At 41.7% G+C, this 22,393-nt stretch overlaps 1 protein-coding gene across 4 annotated transcripts in view; it reads left to right on the forward strand.

The window, feature by feature from the left end:
* Positions 1-22,393, forward strand: part of LOC109465486 (kielin/chordin-like protein) — a 34,918-nt gene that overhangs the window by 9,844 nt on the left and 2,681 nt on the right. Inside the window, exons 3-32 of one of the 4 annotated variants that reach the window (XM_019762831.1) lie at positions 2,929-3,402; positions 4,043-4,299; positions 4,867-5,004; positions 5,156-5,286; positions 5,543-5,832; positions 6,158-6,360; positions 6,677-6,752; positions 7,164-7,289; positions 7,773-7,949; positions 8,126-8,308; positions 8,749-8,925; positions 9,794-9,970; positions 10,837-11,013; positions 11,878-12,054; positions 12,908-13,090; positions 13,958-14,140; positions 15,013-15,195; positions 15,405-15,581; positions 16,225-16,257; positions 16,952-17,187; positions 17,500-17,637; positions 18,039-18,199; positions 18,689-18,954; positions 19,134-19,333; positions 19,752-19,821; positions 20,044-20,165; positions 20,424-20,579; positions 20,837-20,902; positions 21,317-21,509; positions 21,984-22,161. In XM_019762831.1, the coding sequence (XP_019618390.1) occupies positions 2,929-3,402; positions 4,043-4,299; positions 4,867-5,004; positions 5,156-5,286; positions 5,543-5,832; positions 6,158-6,360; positions 6,677-6,752; positions 7,164-7,289; positions 7,773-7,949; positions 8,126-8,308; positions 8,749-8,925; positions 9,794-9,970; positions 10,837-11,013; positions 11,878-12,054; positions 12,908-13,090; positions 13,958-14,140; positions 15,013-15,195; positions 15,405-15,581; positions 16,225-16,257; positions 16,952-17,187; positions 17,500-17,637; positions 18,039-18,199; positions 18,689-18,954; positions 19,134-19,333; positions 19,752-19,821; positions 20,044-20,165; positions 20,424-20,579; positions 20,837-20,902; positions 21,317-21,509; positions 21,984-22,161 (5,308 nt within the window). The remainder of the gene's footprint in view (positions 1-2,928; positions 3,403-4,042; positions 4,300-4,866; positions 5,005-5,155; positions 5,287-5,542; positions 5,833-6,157; positions 6,361-6,676; positions 6,753-7,163; positions 7,290-7,772; positions 7,950-8,125; positions 8,309-8,748; positions 8,926-9,793; positions 9,971-10,836; positions 11,014-11,877; positions 12,055-12,907; positions 13,091-13,957; positions 14,141-15,012; positions 15,196-15,404; positions 15,582-16,224; positions 16,258-16,951; positions 17,188-17,499; positions 17,638-18,038; positions 18,200-18,688; positions 18,955-19,133; positions 19,334-19,751; positions 19,822-20,043; positions 20,166-20,423; positions 20,580-20,836; positions 20,903-21,316; positions 21,510-21,983; positions 22,162-22,393) is intronic. The other 3 variants (XM_019762832.1, XM_019762834.1, XM_019762833.1) reach the window with 3 other exon arrangements.

The raw sequence follows: 22,393 nt of genomic DNA on the forward strand, positions 1-22,393 counted from the left end.
GAGTAGAGTATCGATGGATCTGATGACATTGAAAAACCGACACTACCTGATAACAGTAGATACCTACTCTGACTACTGGGAGCTAGACGAGCTTCACCCGAATTCCACAGCCAAGAATGTGATACACAAAACCAAGCAGAACTTCAGCAGACATGGAATACCCATGGAAGTTGTCACCGATAACGGACCCCAGTTTGCATCAGAGGAGTTCAAGCAATTCGCAGAGACCTGTAACTTGAAGAGTGATAATGCATGCCAGTTAAAGCTTAAGATTGATAATGCATGAAAGTTGAAGAGAAAGGAACTGACATGTTTTGTAAAAGAAAGGGGATGTTACACGAAGTAAGATTTAGATGCTAGCACCCCTTGTACCATTTGTATTAGTATAGACCATGAATATTAAGTAGCAAGGCTCCAACAGATCTAACGTCTAGAGAATCAGCCTCTTTCCCTGGATTGAGGAAACACACGCTTGTACGTTACTAACCCTATATAGAACAACAATTCAGAGATTTCATACCTCCATGAAATATGTTAGAGTTTATGTTAATGTTTTTGGGGGATTTGTCTCATTCAAATATAAGATCATAATTTCCGTAATCTAGTTAAATTTAAGGTTTTCTAAACTCAAATTACAATATTCTGCTTGTGAAATTCCTATCTTTTGGCAATATTTCAAGTCAACATGTCTTCATTAATTATGCAAATGACCTCTATATTAACATAATATATGCATATTATTAACTTTAAGTAACTTACACATGTTACAAGGTATAGGTTTTCTTTTTTCTTCTACAACCCGTCGTACGTGCTACTGCGTGCTGTCTACGTTCAAAAACGTGGGCAATCGTAGGGCATCCGTGCGTGGTGAGTACCACCTCCGTACGGAATCCTACGGATTTGGGAGCACGCAGACACGCCGTAGAACTTTAAGTGCATGTAAAACTTTTTCTACGTGCGGTCTGCGGATCTACCACCCGTGCGTGCGAGTACGTGCGACGTGCGTGCCCCGTACAGCCTATGAGCGTGCAACGTACGGACTCCGTGAGTCTTGCTGTACGGACAGCGCACGAAGCACGTGCGTGCTATGCACGGTGCTTGCGTCATCCGTGCTTACTCCTCACTTCCCAGTTGACCTGCTCAATGACCACGCAGAACACACGTGCACCATACCAGGTGCTCCGCACGTGCAACGCACGCGCAACGCACCTGATTTCTACAGTATATGGTGACGACTTGACGGGCGACTGCCAACTCGTCTCCAAGATGCCCAGGAAGGCTCAGAAGAAGACTACCAGACAAGACCCAAAGAAACGGGCCGCTGAAGACACCAGGGCGGCTAGTGATGATGAAGTTTAACAGGATGTGCACGCACTTACAACGTGCGAGTGAGTAAGGAAGTACGCCGCACGTGTAGGTACGGCCTGTACGCGGCAACGTGGCAATCGCACAGAGATCGTACGTTGTAAGCACGTACAACTCACTTACCACTTGCGCAACGTACGATGCACGCAACCGCTGCCGGCCAAGCGTGTCGTGCAGACCACGTACGTACACCTTGCGCAACCGTGCGAGTGACGTACTCCCTCGGCCGGTCACCCCACGCTTTCAGAAAAAAACGTAGCAGACGTAGCCTCCCAAAAAACGTACGGACAAAAAGCACGCACGGCGAGTTGTGACCGTCGCTTTAAGCTTCGGTCACAACCCGCCGTACGTGCTTCTGCGTGCTGTCTACGTGCAAAAACGTGGGCAAACGCAGGGAATCCGTGCGTGGTGAGTACCACCTCCGTACGGAATCCTACGGATTTGGGAGCACGCAGACACGCCGTAGAACTTTAAGTGCATGTAAAACTTTTTCTACGTGCGGTCTGCGGATTCACCACCCGTGCGTGCGAGTACGAGCGACGCGCGTGCCCCGTACGTACCGTACGAAAGACGCACGTGTGAGTACGGCCTCCTTATGGTAAAGTTGCAATCGCACATAGATCGTACGTTGTAAGCACGTACAACTCACCATTTGCGCAACGTACGATGCACGCAACCGCTCACGGCCAGACGTGGCGTGCACACCACACTCTTACACTTTGCGAAACCGTGCAAGTGACGTGCGAGTGACGTGCGTCGATGCCACTCCTTCCCCACGTTTTCAGAAAAAACGTAGCAGACGTAGCCTCCCAAAAAACGTACGGACAAAAAGCACGTACGGCGGGTTGTGACCAAGGCTTTATCAAACTAGAGTTCCCCAATGTCATACCTTCGCCAAATGATGTTAATCTTTATGACTGACAAATTATAGATTTTCCCCCTGATTTAACAAATAGGATCCTCATTTTCATAACTACATATCAGTTTATCATATTCTTAACCAAAAGAAAGTCTTATATTAACAAACAATGCAATTCTAGCATTTCCTCATAAATTATGCAAATGATGTACTGATTTGAATACATTATGTTTAATGATGTTCACCTTCACTGAAGTTAAGTATGAAATTCCAGGCATTTATCATTACAGAATTATAACATTTTCTCATTAATCATGCAAATTACGTCTTCATTTACATAATCAATATCTGCCTGTGTTTCTCTGGTTCTCAATTACCAATCCCACAAGCTTCAATTGTCCTATCATGGAATGCAGCTGATTTATAGAATTTCCCCATAAATCATGCAAATTACATCCATATTTGCATAATTGTCACATAATTATATCAAGCATCACGTAAGCTACCAGCATACCAAAAATCACGACGATCCGTAAACCGGTTCTTTGCATATATATTTGCAAAATATAAAACTTCACGGAGAATTGTCGCCTATGGACACTTCTTTTTATCTTACTGAAATCTCAAGTTCGTACTACGTTAAAAGTATATAGCTCATATTGGGCTTGATTGACCTTCTTCCTCCTATTCTCCCTAAAACACAGTCAGCTGCCCAGCAGGATGGAGCCCCTACGGTGCCAGATGCTATCAAGTATTCATCGCTCAACTGACATTCCAACAGGCGGAACAGCATTGCGCAAATCCGGCCATACGCCAGGTCAATGACGGTGTGACTGCTCGGGTGGCTATGCCAAAAGACCAAGGGATCAACGATCACATTATTGCTCTGCGGAACAGCGTCGCACCCCCGGCCTCCTGCTGGATTGGACTGACAGATAGGGACAATGAGGGCGCCCACAGGTGGATAGATGGGGAATTATTGGGAGCCTACAACTACTGGGCATATGATGTATCGGATCCATCGAACAAAATCATTGAACCCAACGAATCGCCCGGCGATGCAGACTGTGTTCGCATGGAGAGAAATATACCAACTTCACCAAATATCTCCGATCATTGGAGAGATTTTCCTTGTGATGATCTACAAGCTTTCTGTGTGATCTGTGAAACACTTGGTCGTAAGTAACTCTTGACCTGCAACATAGCATTTATCTAACAATCTATCGCTAAACATTACAGCACAACAAAGAATTAACACTGCAGATTCCGCAAAAACATTACCTCTACACGTATCGTTGATTTTGACTTGCGCTTGTCTTTTTATTGAATATTAATAAATATAGGCTGGTACTTCACGACTTCACCAACGTATATCTGTATACTGCTGCATACAGTAGCTTATAATTAAAAGGATGTCCAATGCTCTATTCGGTAAACAAGACTGTCATCGAAAAGCGCTATAGTAGACTCTGTATTTTGTGTATCCTTTCCTTTTAGTCTCACTTGTAGGGTCACTTGTTTTACCGACTCGATATTAACAATATAAAGAGTTCTTTGGTATGTAACATAGCGATAAAAAATGTTGGTGTAGAGAAGGATGTACATGTATGTTTAATCTTACCGCACTTGTGTGTTTGTCGCTTTTTCGCACAGAAACACCATTGTTGTTAGCGTCTTTTTTTAAAGTTTGGAAAAAATCACCGGAGCTTGCATTCTATATAGACATAAAGCTAGCCAAAAGTGCTCAAGACATTTCAATGCGTGTACGATTCATGCTACTGTAAGTACATAGTGTTACAACCGTGTCGTTTGAAACAGCATGCGAGGTAGACAAAGGCACCTGCTTTGCATCTGGAGATCCACACTACGGTTCGTTCGACAACAGGCGTTATGACTTCCAAGGCCCGTGCAGATACACATTCGCCAAGGACTGTGATGGCGATCCGGACTTTACTGTGGAAGTACAAAACGTAGGCCTACCGCCGTTCCCGAGTGCATTTTCCGTTACCGAAGAAGTCTACGTGATAGCATTTGGGATGGAAATCTCGCTTCTTCAAGGCTACGGAAATGTGGAGGTGAGTTTCATTGTTCTGTCTGCGTACATTAGAGTCGATTGTGGAGACATATTGTCCCAGGGAAGCCCCTCTTCTGATTCCGTTTGAGGCGCACGTGTAACATATTAACGGGAAAATCGCACATTTCACCGATCTTCGGGCTTAAACTGTGTGACGAATGCGCAATTGAAAATATGATTTTCTTAGAGAGATACCATAATTCAGGATCGGTGCACAAGTGTTCTGAATTGACGAGCACGTCGGCAGAACGTACTGCGCCTGCGCGAAACCCGTAATGTATTGTACATAGCATTTCGGCAGAATGTCTCATATAAGGTTGTATTCGCTCATATAAGGTTAGCATTTCGACAGTAGTTTCCAAATGTTGTGTCGGATAGAATATCCTCTGCAACAGGAAAAATTCTGATGCAACGTTGACCAAAAACCCAACGAAAAACGCGAAAATACGGGAATCTGCGCAGGCGCAGTACGTTCTGCCGACGTGCTGAATTGACGGTACAATGACGTATCATGTGCTACATGTACTCTGCCTCTAAATGATAAAATACATGATTCGTCATTAACCAGGTGGGCGGAATGCCCATAAACCTTCCCTACCACGAACCAGCTGGTAGGATTGAGGTTCACCAGGTCGGCAGATTTGTCCGTGTGCGGCTGGTAGACTCATGCGTGGAGGTGTTCTTCGACGGAAGTCACCAAGTCAGGGTTAGTATATTACAGATACAACGTAGCTGTGTATTGCATGTTGTGTATGCCATGGCCCATTTTGATGACTGTAACATTTCTTCAAATACAGATCCTGAGTAGTACATAGATATCTGAGGGAAAGAACATGCGTTTTGGTATGCTTCTACAGGTGACTGTCCCAAGAACCTACGTGAACGACATGTGTGGTCTGTGTGGTAACTTCAACGATGACCCGTCCGATGACCTGAACGGACTGAGCGAATACGATTTCGGGACTTCACATCTGACCGACAACGCAACGTAAGTGATGTGAATACAGGATGTATACATACAATATTTCTAAATAAAACACGTTAGCGAAGATATCCTCATGTTTTCTTACCACATAATTAAATGGCATGTATTTAAGAAAAAAAGTGGGTTTATTTCGGGTTGGTTAGGAATTTGTAACATTTATACAACGAGCAAGCACGGCTTTTTTAAAACCTGAACTAATATTCTTCTAAGACTATTACAAGATTTTAAATTGTAATGATTTATCTTCCATCCACCTCAGATGTCCTGGAGGTGTCCTTCCGCCGGAAGTACCTGTACCTGATTGTAACGACACATATGAGGCTCAAGTGTCGGCGGATGACATGTGTGGATTGATAAGCGATGCGGACGGCCCGTTTGCTATTTGCCATGGCGTTGTGGATCCTCAGCTTTACTTTGACAACTGCGTCTATGACATGTGTGCAGGAGCACCCGATGCGCTATGCCAGAACATGGAGGCGTATGCGGTGGAATGCGTGGATGAAGGGGTGCCCTCCTCGATTCTTGATTGGCGGACTGAGGACCGATGTCGTACGTGTAATCTATGAAATTATAAACATCACACACACACACACACACACACACAAACACACACACACACAGCCTGGGAGGACATCGTCTTCTGTGGGTGTGTTTGTGTGTGTGTGTGTGTGTGTGTGTGTGTGTGTGTGTGTGTGTGTGTGTGTGTGTGTGTGTGTGTGTGACTGTGTGTGCATGTGCGTGTATGTATTATATTAGCTTGACATGTTCAACACATAATTTCATATATCACCCTACATCTATATTTGAATTCATTTAGAACATACAAAACTTTGTTTCCAGAATTTAAACTTTAAATTTTGTTTATTTTTCTCAGCACTGGACTGTCCAGCGAACAGTTTTTGGAGTCCATGCGCAACCTCCTGTCCTGCGACCTGTGTCGACCCGAACGCCCCGGATCATTGTCTTGAATCCTGTGTAGAAGGCTGCCAGTGCGAGGATGGTTTTATAGACAGTGGTGGTGCCTGTGTACCTTCTACAGACTGTGGCTGCGTCGATCATTATGGATTCTACCACCCTGTATGTATGATTTATTGTAAGCCAGCACTCTGAATATACCAGCCTACATTTTCAACTTTGTAAAAGCTGTGTTTGATCAGTAGATTTGGGGAAAATAGACACACAGCATGGTTAACGACAAGATGATCTCAATGCATCATCCTTCAAAGAGGTCTAGATTTGCAAGGGTCAAAATAAGTTAGTAGATGTTAGTAGTTTCAAAAGAGACAATGGTGTTGTAATTACAATTCTTCATCATGGAAGTGTGTACACATGTGCTGGTAAATAATACACTGTTTCTTCTAACTTAATTCATTACCCTTTCATATCATTTTAGCTTGGAGAAGTATGGGATGATCCTGATAATGCGGGATTCGAATGTGAATGTACTGTAGATGGCATCATCTGTGGAGGTAAGAGAATCTCAGGAAACAGAGAAGAATATCATACTATCTTGATTGCATGGCTTAACAGAAATGACATTTCTACTGCTTTAATTCCTGATTCCATGGCAATTTCATTTGTTTTTGTAGCAATGCACAAAGACGGAAATGTCTACCAATAGCAGTACTAGTAACGATTAATTTGATTTAGTAGCTCTCAATGTAGTCCAAACTCTGCTTAAGTATCACCAAGAAGAACCCAGAAGGAAAAAAAGCTATAAAATAATGCAATGTAACCTCTGTTAAAATTTTTAGAATGCTGCTAATGATTAATCAGACGTCTAAGCTCATCGCATTCTTTATAAGCATTGGAGAATTTGATACTTGATACCAGACTGTTTCCATTGTGGCTACGCCTTTCTCTCTCTTTTTTTACTGCAGATGCCGATGGATGCGACCCCGACCCGTGTGATCCCAATGCTGAATGTACAGACGTTCCAGCTCCCGGCACCGGTGCTACTTGTGACTGTAACGATGGATATGAGGGAGATGGACTCGTATGCACAGGTGACCCAACTTGATAAAAAAGATACTCTACATTACGCTAATATCATACAGTTTACCAAATTCATTCTGGCAGACATTCAACTATGTCTTCATTCATATGAAGATTCAATGATATACAAAAAAAATCCACATTATTCTTTTTTTTTTAATTCAAGAGCATTAATCTACTACGCTCTTGAATGAATAAGCTTGTACTGAAGTATTCGACGTAAAAGGTATCAATGTGCGTGCCTAGAACAATTTACTAGTTTGCATATGTACTAGCAATGCCATTCTCTATGATGTTAATGTTGACGATAAAATGCCAACGTAAGAACCTAGGTTTTAAAACAAGATTTTGCCTTTGAAAACGATGCAAAAGTTATCTCAACTCTTTCGTAAATAATAATGAGGTAATAAATGAGTAACATGTTTTATCTATCTATCAAGATTTACCACATATTGTATTCTGGACATCCTCCTTACAATGTTTCTTGGTTTTAGCGTTGCCATGCCCATATCTGATGGCCCCAGCAAATGGAGCTCTGAGCGATGACGGACCGTACGTTTACCTGGACGTGGTCACGTTCACCTGTGACGAGGGATATTCACTCAACGGAGCCTCTAGTGTGACGTGTCTGGCGACACAATTGTGGAGTGATGTTGTTCCAACTTGCGACCGTAAGTACCTAGGTTTCAAAACAAGGTTTTGCTTTTGAAAATGATGCACAAATCATCTCAATTAACTCTTTAATGAATAGTAATAAGTTAATAAACTAGAAACATGTGTTAGCTATTTATCGAAATTAACCGTACTGTATTCTGGGCGTACTCCTTACAATGTTTCTTGGTTTTAGCGTTGCCATGCCCAAATCTGATGGCCCCAGCAAATGGAGCTCTGAGCCCTGACGGACCGTACGTTTACCTGGACGTGGTCACGTTCACCTGTGACCCGGGATATGAACTGGCCCCGGGCGGAGCCTCTAGTGCTATGTGTCTGGCAGACCAAACATGGAGTGCTGATGTTCCAACTTGCCAACGTAAGTACCTAGGTTTTTTAAAACGATACAGAAATTATTTCAATTAACTCTTTGATAGAGAATAATACGGCTAATAAACTAGAAACGTGTTTTATATATTTATCGAGTATTCTAGGCATCCTCCTTACAATGTTTCTTGGTTTTAGGGGTGGAATGCCCATTGACCTTAAATTGACCTTAAACTTTATTTTCCCAACCTCATCCTACCTACCACATATCATAAAGATACATGCATCACACCCCAAGTTATAACCGATTACAAAATCAGCAACACCTACATGTATGGTGTACCTAAACTTATAACCTTCTGACGAAGGTAATAACTCTTTCGTAAATAATAATGATGTAATGAACGAGGTAGTAACATGTTTTATCTATTTATCGAGATTTCCCACATATTGTATTCTGGATATCCTCCTTACAATGTTTCTTTGTTTTAGGGGTGGAATGCCCATATCGGATGGCCCCAGTAAATGGAGATCAGAGTTCTGACGGACCGTACTATTACGGGGACGTGGTCACGTACAGCTGTGACCCGGGATACGAACTGGTTGGACCCACTAGTGCGACGTGTCAGTCGGACGAATCATGGAGTGCTGATGTTCCAACTTGCCAACGTAAGTGACTATGCTTTAAAACAAGATTACGCATTTGAAAACGATACAAAAATTATCTTAAACAAGAGCTCAAATACCTCATACCTTCATCATGTATAAGTTTCGGCTGTCAGAAATGTGTGTGAAAAAACCAAAGGATGTTAGTGGCACCATACAAGCGAGCCATTGGTCACCTCACCTGAACTACCTAAACTACAAAGTGAATCGTCATGGTGTCATCTAACGTTACAAACATCTGCCCCCCCCCACCATTCATTTCCACCACCTCAAATGCCTTTACCCTAGCATACATTTGAAGCTATATGTCAATCCTTAAAGTGCTGCTGAACTTAACCTTCCTTTCCACACTACATGCTACCTACAAAAAAATTCTTTTAAAAATCCACAACAACAAATATTATCCCGTCTGGTCACATTCCGTCATACAAATGACCACAGAAGCTCCAAAAAAAACAGTTTTTTCTGAAAACCACACCAGATACCTAGTGCCCAAACATCTATGACCGACTCAAAAATGAAGACCATAGCATGTCCACAGCACGAGATATCATACCATGTACCCCACTGCAGTACCTTACAAAACCAACAGGGTACCCAAAGTAGACCTTGAACTTTATTTGCCAACCTCATCCTACCTTCCAAATATCATAAAGATACATGCATCACACCCCAAGTTATAACCGATTACAAAATCAGCAACACCTACATGTATGGTGTAACTAAACTTATAACCTTCTGACGAAGGTAATAACTCTTTCGTAAATAATAATGATGTAATAAACGAGGTAGTAACATGTTTTATCTATTTATCGGGATTTACCATATACTGTATTCTGGGCATCCTCCTTACAATGTTTCTTGGTTTTAGGGGTGGAATGCCCAACTCGGATGGCCCCAGTAAATGGAGCTCAGGCTCCTCAAGGACCGTACTATTACGAGGACGTTGTCACGTACAGCTGTGACACGGGATACGAACTGGTCGGAGCCTCTAGTGTAACGTGTCAGGCGGACACAACTTGGAGTGCTCCTGTTCCAACTTGCGAACGTAAGTGACTATGCTTTCAAACAAGGCTTTGTGTTTGAAAACGATACAAAAATTATCAAATAGGTCATACCTTCATCATGTATGAGTTTGGACTGTCAGAAATGTGTGTGAAACAACCAAAGGATGGTAGTGGCACCATACAAGCGAGCCATTGGTCACCTGAACTACCTGAACTACAAATTGATTTGTAACTTGTCATGGTGTCTTGAACGTTACAAACATCTGCCCCCAATCCCCAGGCTGTGACCATCCATTTCCACCACCTCAAATGCCTTTACCCTAGCATACATTTGAAGCTACATGTCAATCCTTAAAGTGCTGCTGAACTTAACCTTCCTTTCCACACTACATGCTACCTAACAAAAACTGTAAAAAAACATCCACGACAACAAATGTTATCCCGTCTAGTCACATTCCATCATACAAATGACCACAGGAGCTCCAAAAAAAGCATTTTTTTCTGAAAACCACTCCAGATACCGAGTACCCAAACATCTATGTCCGACTCAAAATTCAAGACCATAGCATGTCAACAGCACGAAATATCATACCATGTACCCCACTGCAGTACCTTACAAAACCAACAGGGTACCCAAAGTAGACCTTGAACTTTATTTGCCAACCTCATCCTACCTACCAAATATCATAAAGATACATGCATCACACCCCAAGTTATAACCGATTACAAAATCAGCAACACCTACATGTATGGTGTACCTAAACTTATAACCTTCTGACGAAGGTAATAACTCTTTCGTAAATAATAATGATGTAATAAACGAGGTAGTAACATGTTTTATCTATTTATCGGGATTTACCATATACTGTATTCTGGGCATCCTCCTTACAATGTTTCTTGGTTTTAGGGGTGGAATGCCCAACTCGGATGGCCCCAGTAAATGGAGCTCAGGCTCCTCAAGGACCGTACTATTACGAGGACGTTGTCACGTACAGCTGTGACACGGGATACGAACTGGTCGGAGCCTCTAGTGTAACGTGTCAGGCGGACACAACTTGGAGTGCTCCTGTTCCAACTTGCGAACGTAAGTGACTATGCTTTCAAACAAGGCTTTGTCTTTGAAAACGATACAAAAATTATCTCAAACAGGAGCTCAAATAGCTCATACCTTCATCATGTATGAGTTTGGACTGTCAGAAATGTGTGTGAAACAACCAAAGGATGGTAGTGGCACCATACAAGCGAGCCATTGGTCACCTGAACTACCTGAACTACAAATTGATTTGTCATGGTGTCTTGAACGTTACAAACATCTGCCCCCCCCAGGCTGTGACCATCCATTTCCACCACCTCAAATGCCTTTACCCTAGCATACATTTGAAGCTACATGCCAATCCTTAAAGTGCTGCTGAACTTAACCTTCCTTTCTACACTACATGCTACCTACAAAAAACTGTTAAAAAAACATCCACAACAACAAATATTATCCCGTCTAGTCACATTCCATCATAAAAATGACCACAGAAGCTAAAAAAAGCATTTTTTTCTGAAAACCACACCAGATACCTAGTGCCAAAACATCTATGTCCGACTCAAAAATAAAGACCATAGCATGTTCACAGCATGAGATATCATACCCATGTACCCCACTGCAGTACCTTACAAAACCGATAGAGTACTCAAAATTGACCTTGAACTTTATTACCCAACCTCATCGTACCTACCAAATATCATAAAGATACATACATCACACCCCAAGTTATAACCGTTACAAAATCAGCAACGCCTATGTATGGTGTACCTAAACTTATAACGTTCTGATGAAGGTAATAACTCTTTTGTAAACAATAATGATGTAATAAACGAGTAACATATGTTTTATCTATTTATCGAGATTTCCCACATATTGTATTCTGGGCACCCTCCTTACAATTTTTCTTGGTTCTAGGGGTGGAATGCCCATATCGGATGGCCCCAGAAAATGGAGCTCAGAGTCCTCAAGGACCGTACTATTTCGGGGACGAGGTCACGTACAGCTGTGACACGGGATACGAACTGGTCGGAGCCTCTAGTGTAACGTGTCAGGCGGACACAACTTGGAGTGCTACTGTTCCAACTTGCGAACGTAAGTAACTTTGCTTTCAAACAAGGCTTTGTCTTTGAAAACAATACAAAAGTTATCTCAAACAGGAGCTCAAATACCTCATACCTTCATCATGTATGAGTTTGGACTGTCAGAAATGTGTGTGAAACAACCAAAGGATGTTAGTGGCACCATACAAGCGAGCCATTGGTCACCTGAACTACCTGAACTACAAATTGAATCGTCATGATGTCATCTAACGTTACAAACATCTGCCCCCCCACCAGGCTGTGACCATTCATTTCCACCACCTCAAATGCCTTTACCCTAGCATACATTTGAAGCTACATGTCAATCCTTGTGCTGCTGAACTTAACCTTCCTTTCCACACTACATGCTACCTCCGAAAAACTGTAAAAAAACATCCACAACAACAAAAGTTATCCCGTCTAGTCACATTCCATTATAAAAATGACCACAGAAGCTCCAAAAAGCTTTTTTTTTCCTGAAAACCACACCAGATACCTAGTGCCCAAACATCGATGTCGGACTCAAAAATCAAGACCATAGCATGTCCACAGCACGAGATATCATACCCATGTACCCCACAGCAGTACCTTACAAAACCGATAGAGTACCTAAAATTGACCTTGTACTTTATTTCCCAACCTCATCCTACCTACCAAATATCATTAAGATACATACATCACACCCCAAGTTATAACCGATTACAAAATCAGCAACGCCTATGTATGGTGTACCTAAACTTATAACCTTCTGACGAAGGTAGTAACTCTTTCGTAAATAATAATGATGTAATAAACGAGTAAAATGTTTTATCTATTTTTAGAGATTTACCACATATTGTATTCCTTACAATGTTTCTTGGTTTTAGGGGTGGAATGCCCATATCGGATGGCCCCAGAAAATGGAGCTCAGAGTTCTGAAGGACCGTACTATTACGGGGACGAGGTCACGTACACCTGTGATGAGGGATACGAACTGGCCCCGGGCGGAGCCTCTAGTGTAACGTGTCAGGCTGACGAAAGTTGGAGTGCTGATGTTCCAACTTGCCAACGTAAGTGACTATGCTTTAAAACAAAATCTTGCATTTGAAAACGATACAAAAATTATCTCAAACAAGAGCTCAAATACCTCATACCTTCATCATGTATGACTTTGGGCTGTCAGAAATGTGTGTGAATCAACCAAAGGATGTTAGTGGCACCATACATACAAGCGAGCCTTTGGTCGCCTGAAGTACCTGAACTACAAATTGAATCGTCATGGTGTCATCTAACGTTGCTAACATTCCCCCCGCCCAGGCTGTGACCATCCGTTTCCACTACCTCAAATACCTTTACCCTAGCATACATTTGAAGCTACATGTCAATCCTTGTGCTGCTGAATTAACCTTCCTTTTCACACTACATGCTACCTCCGAAAAACTGTAAAAAAAACATCCACAACAACAAAAGTTATCCCGTCTAGTCACATTCCATCATAAAAATGACCACAGAAGCTCCAAAAAAAGCATTTTTTTGCTGAAAACCACACCAGATGCCTAGTGCCCAAACATCTATGTCCGACTCACAAATCAAGACCATAGCATGTCCACAGCACGAGATATCATACCCATATACCCCACTGCAGTACCTTACAAAACCGATAGAGTACCTAAAATTGACCTTAAACTTTATTTCCCAACCTCATCGTACCTACCAAATATCATAAAGATACATACATCACACCCCAAGTTATAACCGATTACAAAATCAGCAACGCCTATGTATGGTGTACCTAAACTTATAACCATCTGACGAAGGTAATAACTCTTTCGTAAATATTAATGATGTAATAAACAAGTAACATGTTTTATATATTTATTGAGATTTACCATATACTGTATTCTGGGCACCCTCCTTACAATGTTTCTTTGTTTTAGGGGTGGAATGCCCATATCGTATGGCCCCAGTAAATGGAGCTCAGAGTTCTGAAGGACCGTACTATTACGGGGACGTGGTCACGTACACCTGTGATGAGGGATACGAACTGGCCCCGGGCGGAGCCTCTAGTGTAACGTGTCAGGCTGACGAAAGTTGGAGTGCTGATGTTCCAACTTGCCAACGTAAGTGACTATGCTTGAAAACAAGGTTTTGCCTTTGAAAACGATACAAAAATTATCTCAAACAAGAGCTCAAATACCTCATACCTTCATCATGTATGAGTTTGGGCTGACAGAAATGTGTAATGTGTGTGAAACAACCAAAGGATGTTAGTGGCACCATACAAGCGAGCCATTGGTCGCCTGAACTACCTGAACTACAAATTGAATCGTCATTGTGTCATCTAACGTTACAAACATCTGCCAGCCCAGGCTGTTACCATCCCTTTCCACTACCTCAAATACCTTTACCCTAGCATACATTTGAAGCTACATGTCAATCCTTAAAGTGCTGCTGAACTTAACATTCCTTTCCACACTACATGCTACCTAAAAAAACTGTAAAAAAAAACATCCACAACAACAAACGTTATCCCGTCTAGTCAAATTCCATCATAAAAAGGACCACAGAAGGTCCAAAAAAGCATTTTTTTGCTAAAAACCACACCAGATACCTAGTGCCCAAACATCTATGTCCGACTCAAAATGCAAGACCATAGCATGTCCACAGCACGAGATATCATACCCATATACCCCAATGCAGTACTTTACAAAACCGATAGAGTACCCAAAATTGACCTTGAACTTTATTTCCCAACCTCATCGTACCTACCAAATATCATAAAGATACATACATCGCACCCCAAGTTATAACCGATTACAAAATCAGCAACCCCTATGTATGGTGTACCTAAACTTATAACCTTCTGACGAAGGTAATAACTCTTTCGTAAATATTAATGATGTAATTAACGAGTAACATGTTTAATATATTTATCGAGATTTACCATATACTGTATTCTGGGCATCATCCTTACAATGTTTCTTTGTTTTAGGGGTGGAATGCCCATATCGGATGGCCCCAGTAAATGGAGCTCAGAGTTCTGAAGGACCGTACTATTACGGGGACGAGGTCACGTACAGCTGTGATGAGGGATACGAACTGGCCCCGGGTGGAGCCTCTAGTGTAACGTGTCAGGCGGACGAAACTTGGAGTGCTGATGTTCCAACTTGCCAACGTAAGTGACTATGCTTCAAAACAAGATTTTGCCTTTGAAAACGATACAAAAATTATCTCAAACAAGAGCTCAAATACCGCATACCTTCATCATGTATGACTTTGGGCTGTCAGAAATGTGTGTGAAACAACCAAAGGATGTTAGTGGCACCATACAATTCCCACATATTGTATTCTGGATATCCTCCTTACAATGTTTCTCGGTTTTAGGGGTGGAATGCCCATATCGGATGGCCCCAGAAAATGGAGCTCAGAGTTCTGAAGGACCGTACTATTACGAGGACGTGGTCACGTACAGCTGTGACCAGGGATACGGACTGAACGGCGCCTCTAGTGTGACGTGCCAGGCGGACCAAACATGGAGTGCTACTGTTCCAACTTGTAACGGTGCGTACACAGGTTTTGAGCAAGAAGGTTCGCCTTAGGATACAATGCATGCAAAAGGTCGCAATGAATTTAAAATTATTTTTTACACCTATGAAGTAGAGTTTGTTTTTAGTCTGGATGATGTTTTGGTGTATATCTCAACATCCACCAAATCGAATTTAATGATTTTACCAGGTGTGTCGGTTGAGTAAAATTGATCGTGTAGGTCGACATTTGGCCCCTGTAGATTGACCTTGGTACTGCAGTAGGAATTTTAAAAATATCTGGACTGTCTGTGGACGTGATCTTACGGTGATATGTAGTTGTTCACATTTAGTTGTGTGAATTTAGGCCCCCTAGCTGCTCGCTAAGGACCTGCAGGGTTGTTTGAATAATGACTCTTTCCGGCTAATGATCTCAAGAACCGCTGGATGGATGGCGATTATTACTTCCATAAAACTGGAGGTATTGTTTTTGGTGTGTGTGTGTGTGTGTGTGTGTTTGTTAGTGAATTATTTGGCATCAATTATTGAAGTTGCAATCAGATTAGTTATTAAACGTGTTTGATAAAATTATCATTACATCATTATATCTATGACTCACAGTTCTAACATTTGCATTATAGGCAAACGTACTAATCTCTTAATATCTTCTGTCTTTAAAGCAATGACCCGGGACGACTTGTGCGTAGGCCCAGGTTGGTATCAGTACACACTACTGCACACATGACTTGTAACTTACAGTGTGATTACATCTTGATATATAGGTGTGGCAACAGTATTCTTAGATTTACTTTACGCCTTGAGAGGAAAACAACATGAGGTAATGTTTTCTTTGGACTGAGCTTACCAACACGATAGTTTTAAGAAATGCCAACAATTTTCAGGCACAAAGTACTGTTTTGTTGTACAATGAAATTTCTTCTGTAGGTACATGTATTTGTACGTGTGTGTGTGTGTGTTATGTGTGTGTGTGTGTGTGTGTGTGTGTGTGTGTGTTTCTTTGTGTACGTGTGCGTCTCAAGAAAAACACTGGATTGTCTACAACCCAAAGTGTATGTCTTAAGTTAAGTGTAACAGGTCTTATACTTCACATATAACCTGTTGCTGATGTACAATGACATGGATGCTATTTGATAACGGTCACAGTTCTCATGGTGGTATGAATAAAAGTATTACGAACGTTATGAAAGTGTTTTTCTCAATCAAAAGCGACAGGAACATATCCAATTAATCATAAAAAATATGAGTGATAAAAGTATTGCTGTTTAAAGTGCCAGTTGCTCTTGCTGTATACAGCATGTCCTTTACTGTACCTAACACCCAAAGTATGTCATTCTTTAAAACAATGTTATATATGTATATAACGGAGCTTCGTTATATGTTTCACAGATAGAGGATATTGCCATGCTTGCGGAGATCCACATTTTAGGACGTTTGATAGGCGTCCTCACCACTTCCAAGGCCCGTGCAGATACATCTTCGCCAAGGACTGCGGAAACAACGACTTTAGTGTGGAAGTACAACAAGTACCCGTACCCCGCAGGCCAGTTGTGTCCGTTGTGCGTGAGGTGTTCGTAATAGCCCACGGGTACGAAATCGGAATTCACCAAGGCAATGACGTGACGGTAAGAGACATTATGTTTTGCTGACCCATGCTAAGGTTGTGATGACCACCTGTATAGTACAGTACCGTTTAGGTAATGAATGAACACACTTTCTATAGGTCTACATCCCTAATGAGTTGAAGCTAATACAATGTTTTTCCAGAGGTTTCATGTGTTTTTCCCTCTTAATCCAATCCAAGTAGACCTGTTATAAGTGTATGGTGATAACTTGACAGATATCGTTACTATCTATAGTATGCAGTATGAGATCAGAATATTAGAGTTCTGTGCTACTTTGTCCATTCTCTGAATTCCTTATTTCTTTATCCAAAGGTGGACGGAGTGCTATACACGCCTAATTTTTCACTGGCAATGGGCAAGATCCGCGTCAGGTTCCGAGGCATTTGGGTTCACGTGCATTTGGTGGACTTATGCGTGGACATTTACTACAATGGGCGCCACTGTGTTAAGGTAAGCACTAAGCACGTTACTGACAAGTTCACCTTCTGAAAAGTTGCATGTAGAACAACACTGTACAAATAAATTGTGCCATCGGTGATTCATCTGATTAGAAATCATGCATCAGTCATTTTTTACATTCAGTAAAGAAATTAGTTTTGGTTTGGTTTTCTTTTTAATGCCCACTATCATGATACTGATCATTATGGCATACTCATTTTCACCTGAGCGAAGTGAGGAAAGTCGTGCCTTTGCCAAGGGCACAAGATCGGTGACAAGGTGGGGTTCGAACCCCGGACCTCTTGGTTCCGGGCGTGAAGTCGCTACCGCTACCGCTACCGCTACACGACCCCAGATAATTTAGGTATCTACATATCCGAGTTGAAGATGATGTGTATTAAATGCCGCTACAGGTGAAGGTTTCAGCTTACTACTATGATAGGATGTGTGGACTGTGTGGTAACTTCAACAACGACAGGAGCGATGACTTCATGATGTCAGATCTGGTGACCATCGCTACGAACTGGAACGACTTCGGGTTTAGCTGGTTGGTCCAGGACGAAGACAATGAGCTGTAAGTTCTATTGATATAAATCACATTTCCATCAATATAGGTTGGAAGACAAATTTAAGAGGAGATAGAATGGGACAATATTCATTTCTTGGTCACGCTCCAAAATATATAGCATTCAATCAAAAGGTGGGTTCGTAAAGCTGTCAGTCGGACTATATGAGATAGGGGGCAATATAGTTATAACAACGCATGTTGCGTTAAAATGTGACAAAACATTCAAGACAGCATTCTTCCTGAACATCAGCGTACCCAGATAACGGGGCTGTTCGCGTGAAACTAACTGCATTGCCTTTACCGTGCGGAAGGAACCAAATTCAATAACCTCCGAGGGAAATTCCGTTTGTCTGACACCTTCGAGACAGTGTCAATGCCTGATAAGAGCGGACTATTTTTATATCACGGCGTACCTAGGTACCTGTAATCACTATCCTATCTGCTTTTACAAAACTGTTTCCTTAAGCATGATGTGGATTTTTCTGTCCACCCCAGGTGTATTGGACCGCCACCGCCACCACCTTGTCCCCCCGAGTTGGAGATGCTTGCTAATGACCTGTGCGGGATCATTACAGCCAATAACGGCCCGTTTGCCCCTTGTCATGCCTTCGAAGATCCTCTGGAATACTTTGGGGACTGTGTCTACGACATTTGCGCACAAGACGGAGACATCGTGGGTCTTTGTGACAACCTGGAGGCATATGCCGACGCATGTGATGATAAGGGCGTGCACATTAGTTGGCGGACACCAGACCTTTGTCGTAAGCAAGATCCTGAAGCACGATCTAACGTTATACAGGATGTTCTAAATACCATTATGGGCTTTCGTGACAACCATTGTTTTTTTTTCAGAGCAGCACTGTCAGTTCGATGCATTTGAGACATTAGATAAAACTGTTTCTAGAGCTAGAGTTGAAGTTTTTTCTTATTTTTTTGACAGCCTTGCCGTGTCCACCAAACAGCCATTACGACCCATGCGCAAGTCCCTGTCCTCCGACCTGCCAGGATCCCAACCCAATCTGTATACAAGTCTGTGTAGAATGCTGTGAGTGCAATGATGGCTACATCATGAGCGGACAGCACTGCGTTCCAATAGAGGAATGCGGATGCACCGACCCTGAGACCGGCCGTTATTACGAGGTCGGTACAATGAACTGCAGTAGTCACAATCCTGTGTGTCACAGTCATATTTGTCTAATATGTAAGTCCTTGATCTGGTCAATGAGAGCGTATGTGTGTACTAAGGGAAATCTACTATAAATATGTTCGTGTATGCAGTCCCTAACTCTTCTTGAAGCCTCAGAAAGTATCTGTGTGTTTTAGTGGTCTTCTACAGAAAAACAATACATCGACGTGACTCTTACCTAGCGCAGAGAAACGACTCTAACGCTTACATCCCACTAAACACACAGATTCAAAGTGCAAACAGTAAATATCATTTGATATTGAAATCTGACACATCGTAATTACGGAATTCAAACACCTTATTAATGTTTTCCATCTGGAATATTAGTTGGCGTACTTCACTTGGTCTTATTACATTTCTTTCCACCTTTAGCTCGGGGAAACGTGGGTACAGAACGGTAGACGTTGCGAATGCAGAGAAAACAACAACATTGTCTGCAAAGGTACATAATGGTGGTCATGCAGAAGCATAATGCAATAACCTTGATCAATCATGTTACACATTGAAACCTGATTGGAGTGTGGCTGTTTTCGCCATGGTGTCACATCACTATTGTCTGTATTTTGCATTAAATGTTTGCCTTTTGTTAGATTTTTTATGCATTTAGATGGATGTGTCGTTGGTTTTTGTGATATGTTTTTAACCGAATATTGTCCCTATGAAGGATGTTCCTTTGACATCGTCTTCATACTCGACCGCTCTTCGAGCATTGGACCCTATGGGATGTACATCGCCGAAAAATACATCGCTTATATCATCAGATGCTTGTTTGGCGTGGATGTTGAAGTGAGTAATCCTAATTCAAAGCTTATAGAATAGTTAAGCTGTTGCCAGCCTTATTGTTGCTCATACTTCATATATATCAAGTAAGTGATGTGTTGCAAACTAAAAATTAAAATTTTGACAATCAGAAACATTATTGAAAACAATTCTTGAGGGTATCACTGTAACAAAAATATATATTTCACTAAGTACATTGTAACTCACATTGATAGTTTCATATAAACGTTTTACAGAATGACATGTCTTTGTTGTTGCTTGTAGGTTGGGTACATTGTATTTGACTGTATATCGAAGTGGCTGATCGCTCTGGGACTGTACACCGTGGATACGTCCGGTCTCATCCCCCAAATCAAGGCTGCTGAGTTCACCGGGGGAATAAGCCGATCTGGGAATGCCATTCGGCATTTTTCGAGCACGGTTGGCGCACTATTTTCCCACTTTCTCTGTACACTATCTATGATGTAAGATTGTCCTGCTGATAGTACAAGTCACCGACAGTCAGAAGCTTCACGCTCATACGGAATTTCGTGTAAATTTGTATTTTCTCACATGTTACTTCTGACAATTTGTCTTGGATTGTATTTATCTTTCAGTCCTTTAATTCAAGAGTACTTTGAAGACTCCAAAGAGGCGGAGCCTATATTACCTCTTGTTTTGTTCGTTCGTTTTTTCAGGCCAATTTCCGAAACGGGATTCCTAAAGCGGCAATTGTACTGACGGATGGTCGTGCGTATGGCGATGTAAGTTTTCACTCTATAGCTAGTTATCTGACAATCTAATTATGCATCCAGTTGGGTAAGTGATATTTTGATGTAATATTAGCACACCTCAATCTAACATTAATCCCATTTTCTGGAATATAAAAAAAGATCAGTGATGTTTACAGGATCTGTCTGATTTTTTTCAGTGTATGACAGATTAAGCTGGTGACACTCATGTACTTGTACCGTGCCTTTTCTAGTCTTGATAGTAGTAACGTGATGAGGTAAAATAAAATGGCACCTGTAACCATATAAAGTCAAACTGCAATATTAATAGTGAATAAGGTCCAAGTTATGCCAACACGGATGATCACTATGTGTTGTAAACAACATTGTGCCCAGTAGTTTTCTTAACAAAAATATGTGTGTTCTTTTGTTCTTATAACTTACCAGAACCCGGACAACTTGTATCAATACGAATCTGATGCAGCAAGGGCCATGGGCATTGAGATGTACGCTGTGGCAGTTGGAAGGGAGTACTACTTCGACTACAATGCACTTACGTACATCGCGGGTGGGGCAGACCGAGTGTTTGGTCAATTCAGCTGCTGCGCTCTTGCCTACAGGATGATGTGTGACTTGTGTGGTACGTATTGTATTGATTTAAAAGAAATGCACGTAAATCCACACACCAGCTGATGTTTTCTTTCGCCATAAGGTGTCAATGTTTCACCTTCTTAGGCCTTGTTGTTACCCTTCAGAGGTTTTGGATTCAGATCCCTGAATTTCCTCCCTTCTTTCGGGTTAAAATGCATGAGTAACTAATAAATGTCTTAAGAAAGTTAATTTTCTTCCAATATGATGATTCTCTGATCATACATCAAAGCATCAAAGCTAACTTCTATCTATCTTCTGTCTCAAAAGTTTAACCATGTATTGGTTGCTAAAACCTTGAATCATTCTGCAATTCTTTTAGTTTCAATTGGAATTCGTGGGTGTTTTCAAAGACTTGCCAGAAAAGTACAAACTTCAAAAGCACACCCTACATATCTACAATCAAATCCCGTCCTGTAGACAGTTCAATACTTTCTAACGTTTATGATATTTTCCGATCCAACAGTGTTCCCTCCGCCATGTGATGCGAATGCGGACCTGTTCTTTGTTTTGGACGGATCTGGCAGCGTGGGCTCCGCCGATTTCGCTACAGTTAAAGACTTCGTTGTGTCAGTGGTCAGCGCTTTCACTATCAGTTTAACTGACACGAGAGTTGGCGTGGTCCAATACTCAAGTAGCCCACAGTAAGTGTTTTATCGATAAACTTTCTTGCAAGTATAAAGCCTTTATGAAGCCAACTATCCTATTCCTGCCTGTTCACAACTTCGATAGACCATCGTAGGCAACACAAAACATTCGAACTGCCCACAAATGTATAAACTGAGCAGATATAATGAATAGATGAACGGTATTCAGAATGACAGTCACAGTGGCCTTGGAGTCAGACCAGTTAAAATATATATCCAAAACGTTTTA

This window comes from Branchiostoma belcheri, unplaced genomic scaffold, assembly GCF_001625305.1.
Source record: "Branchiostoma belcheri isolate BF01 breed outbred unplaced genomic scaffold, Haploidv18h27 scaffold151, whole genome shotgun sequence".
Classification (NCBI taxonomy): Eukaryota; Metazoa; Chordata; class Leptocardii; order Amphioxiformes; family Branchiostomatidae; genus Branchiostoma; species Branchiostoma belcheri.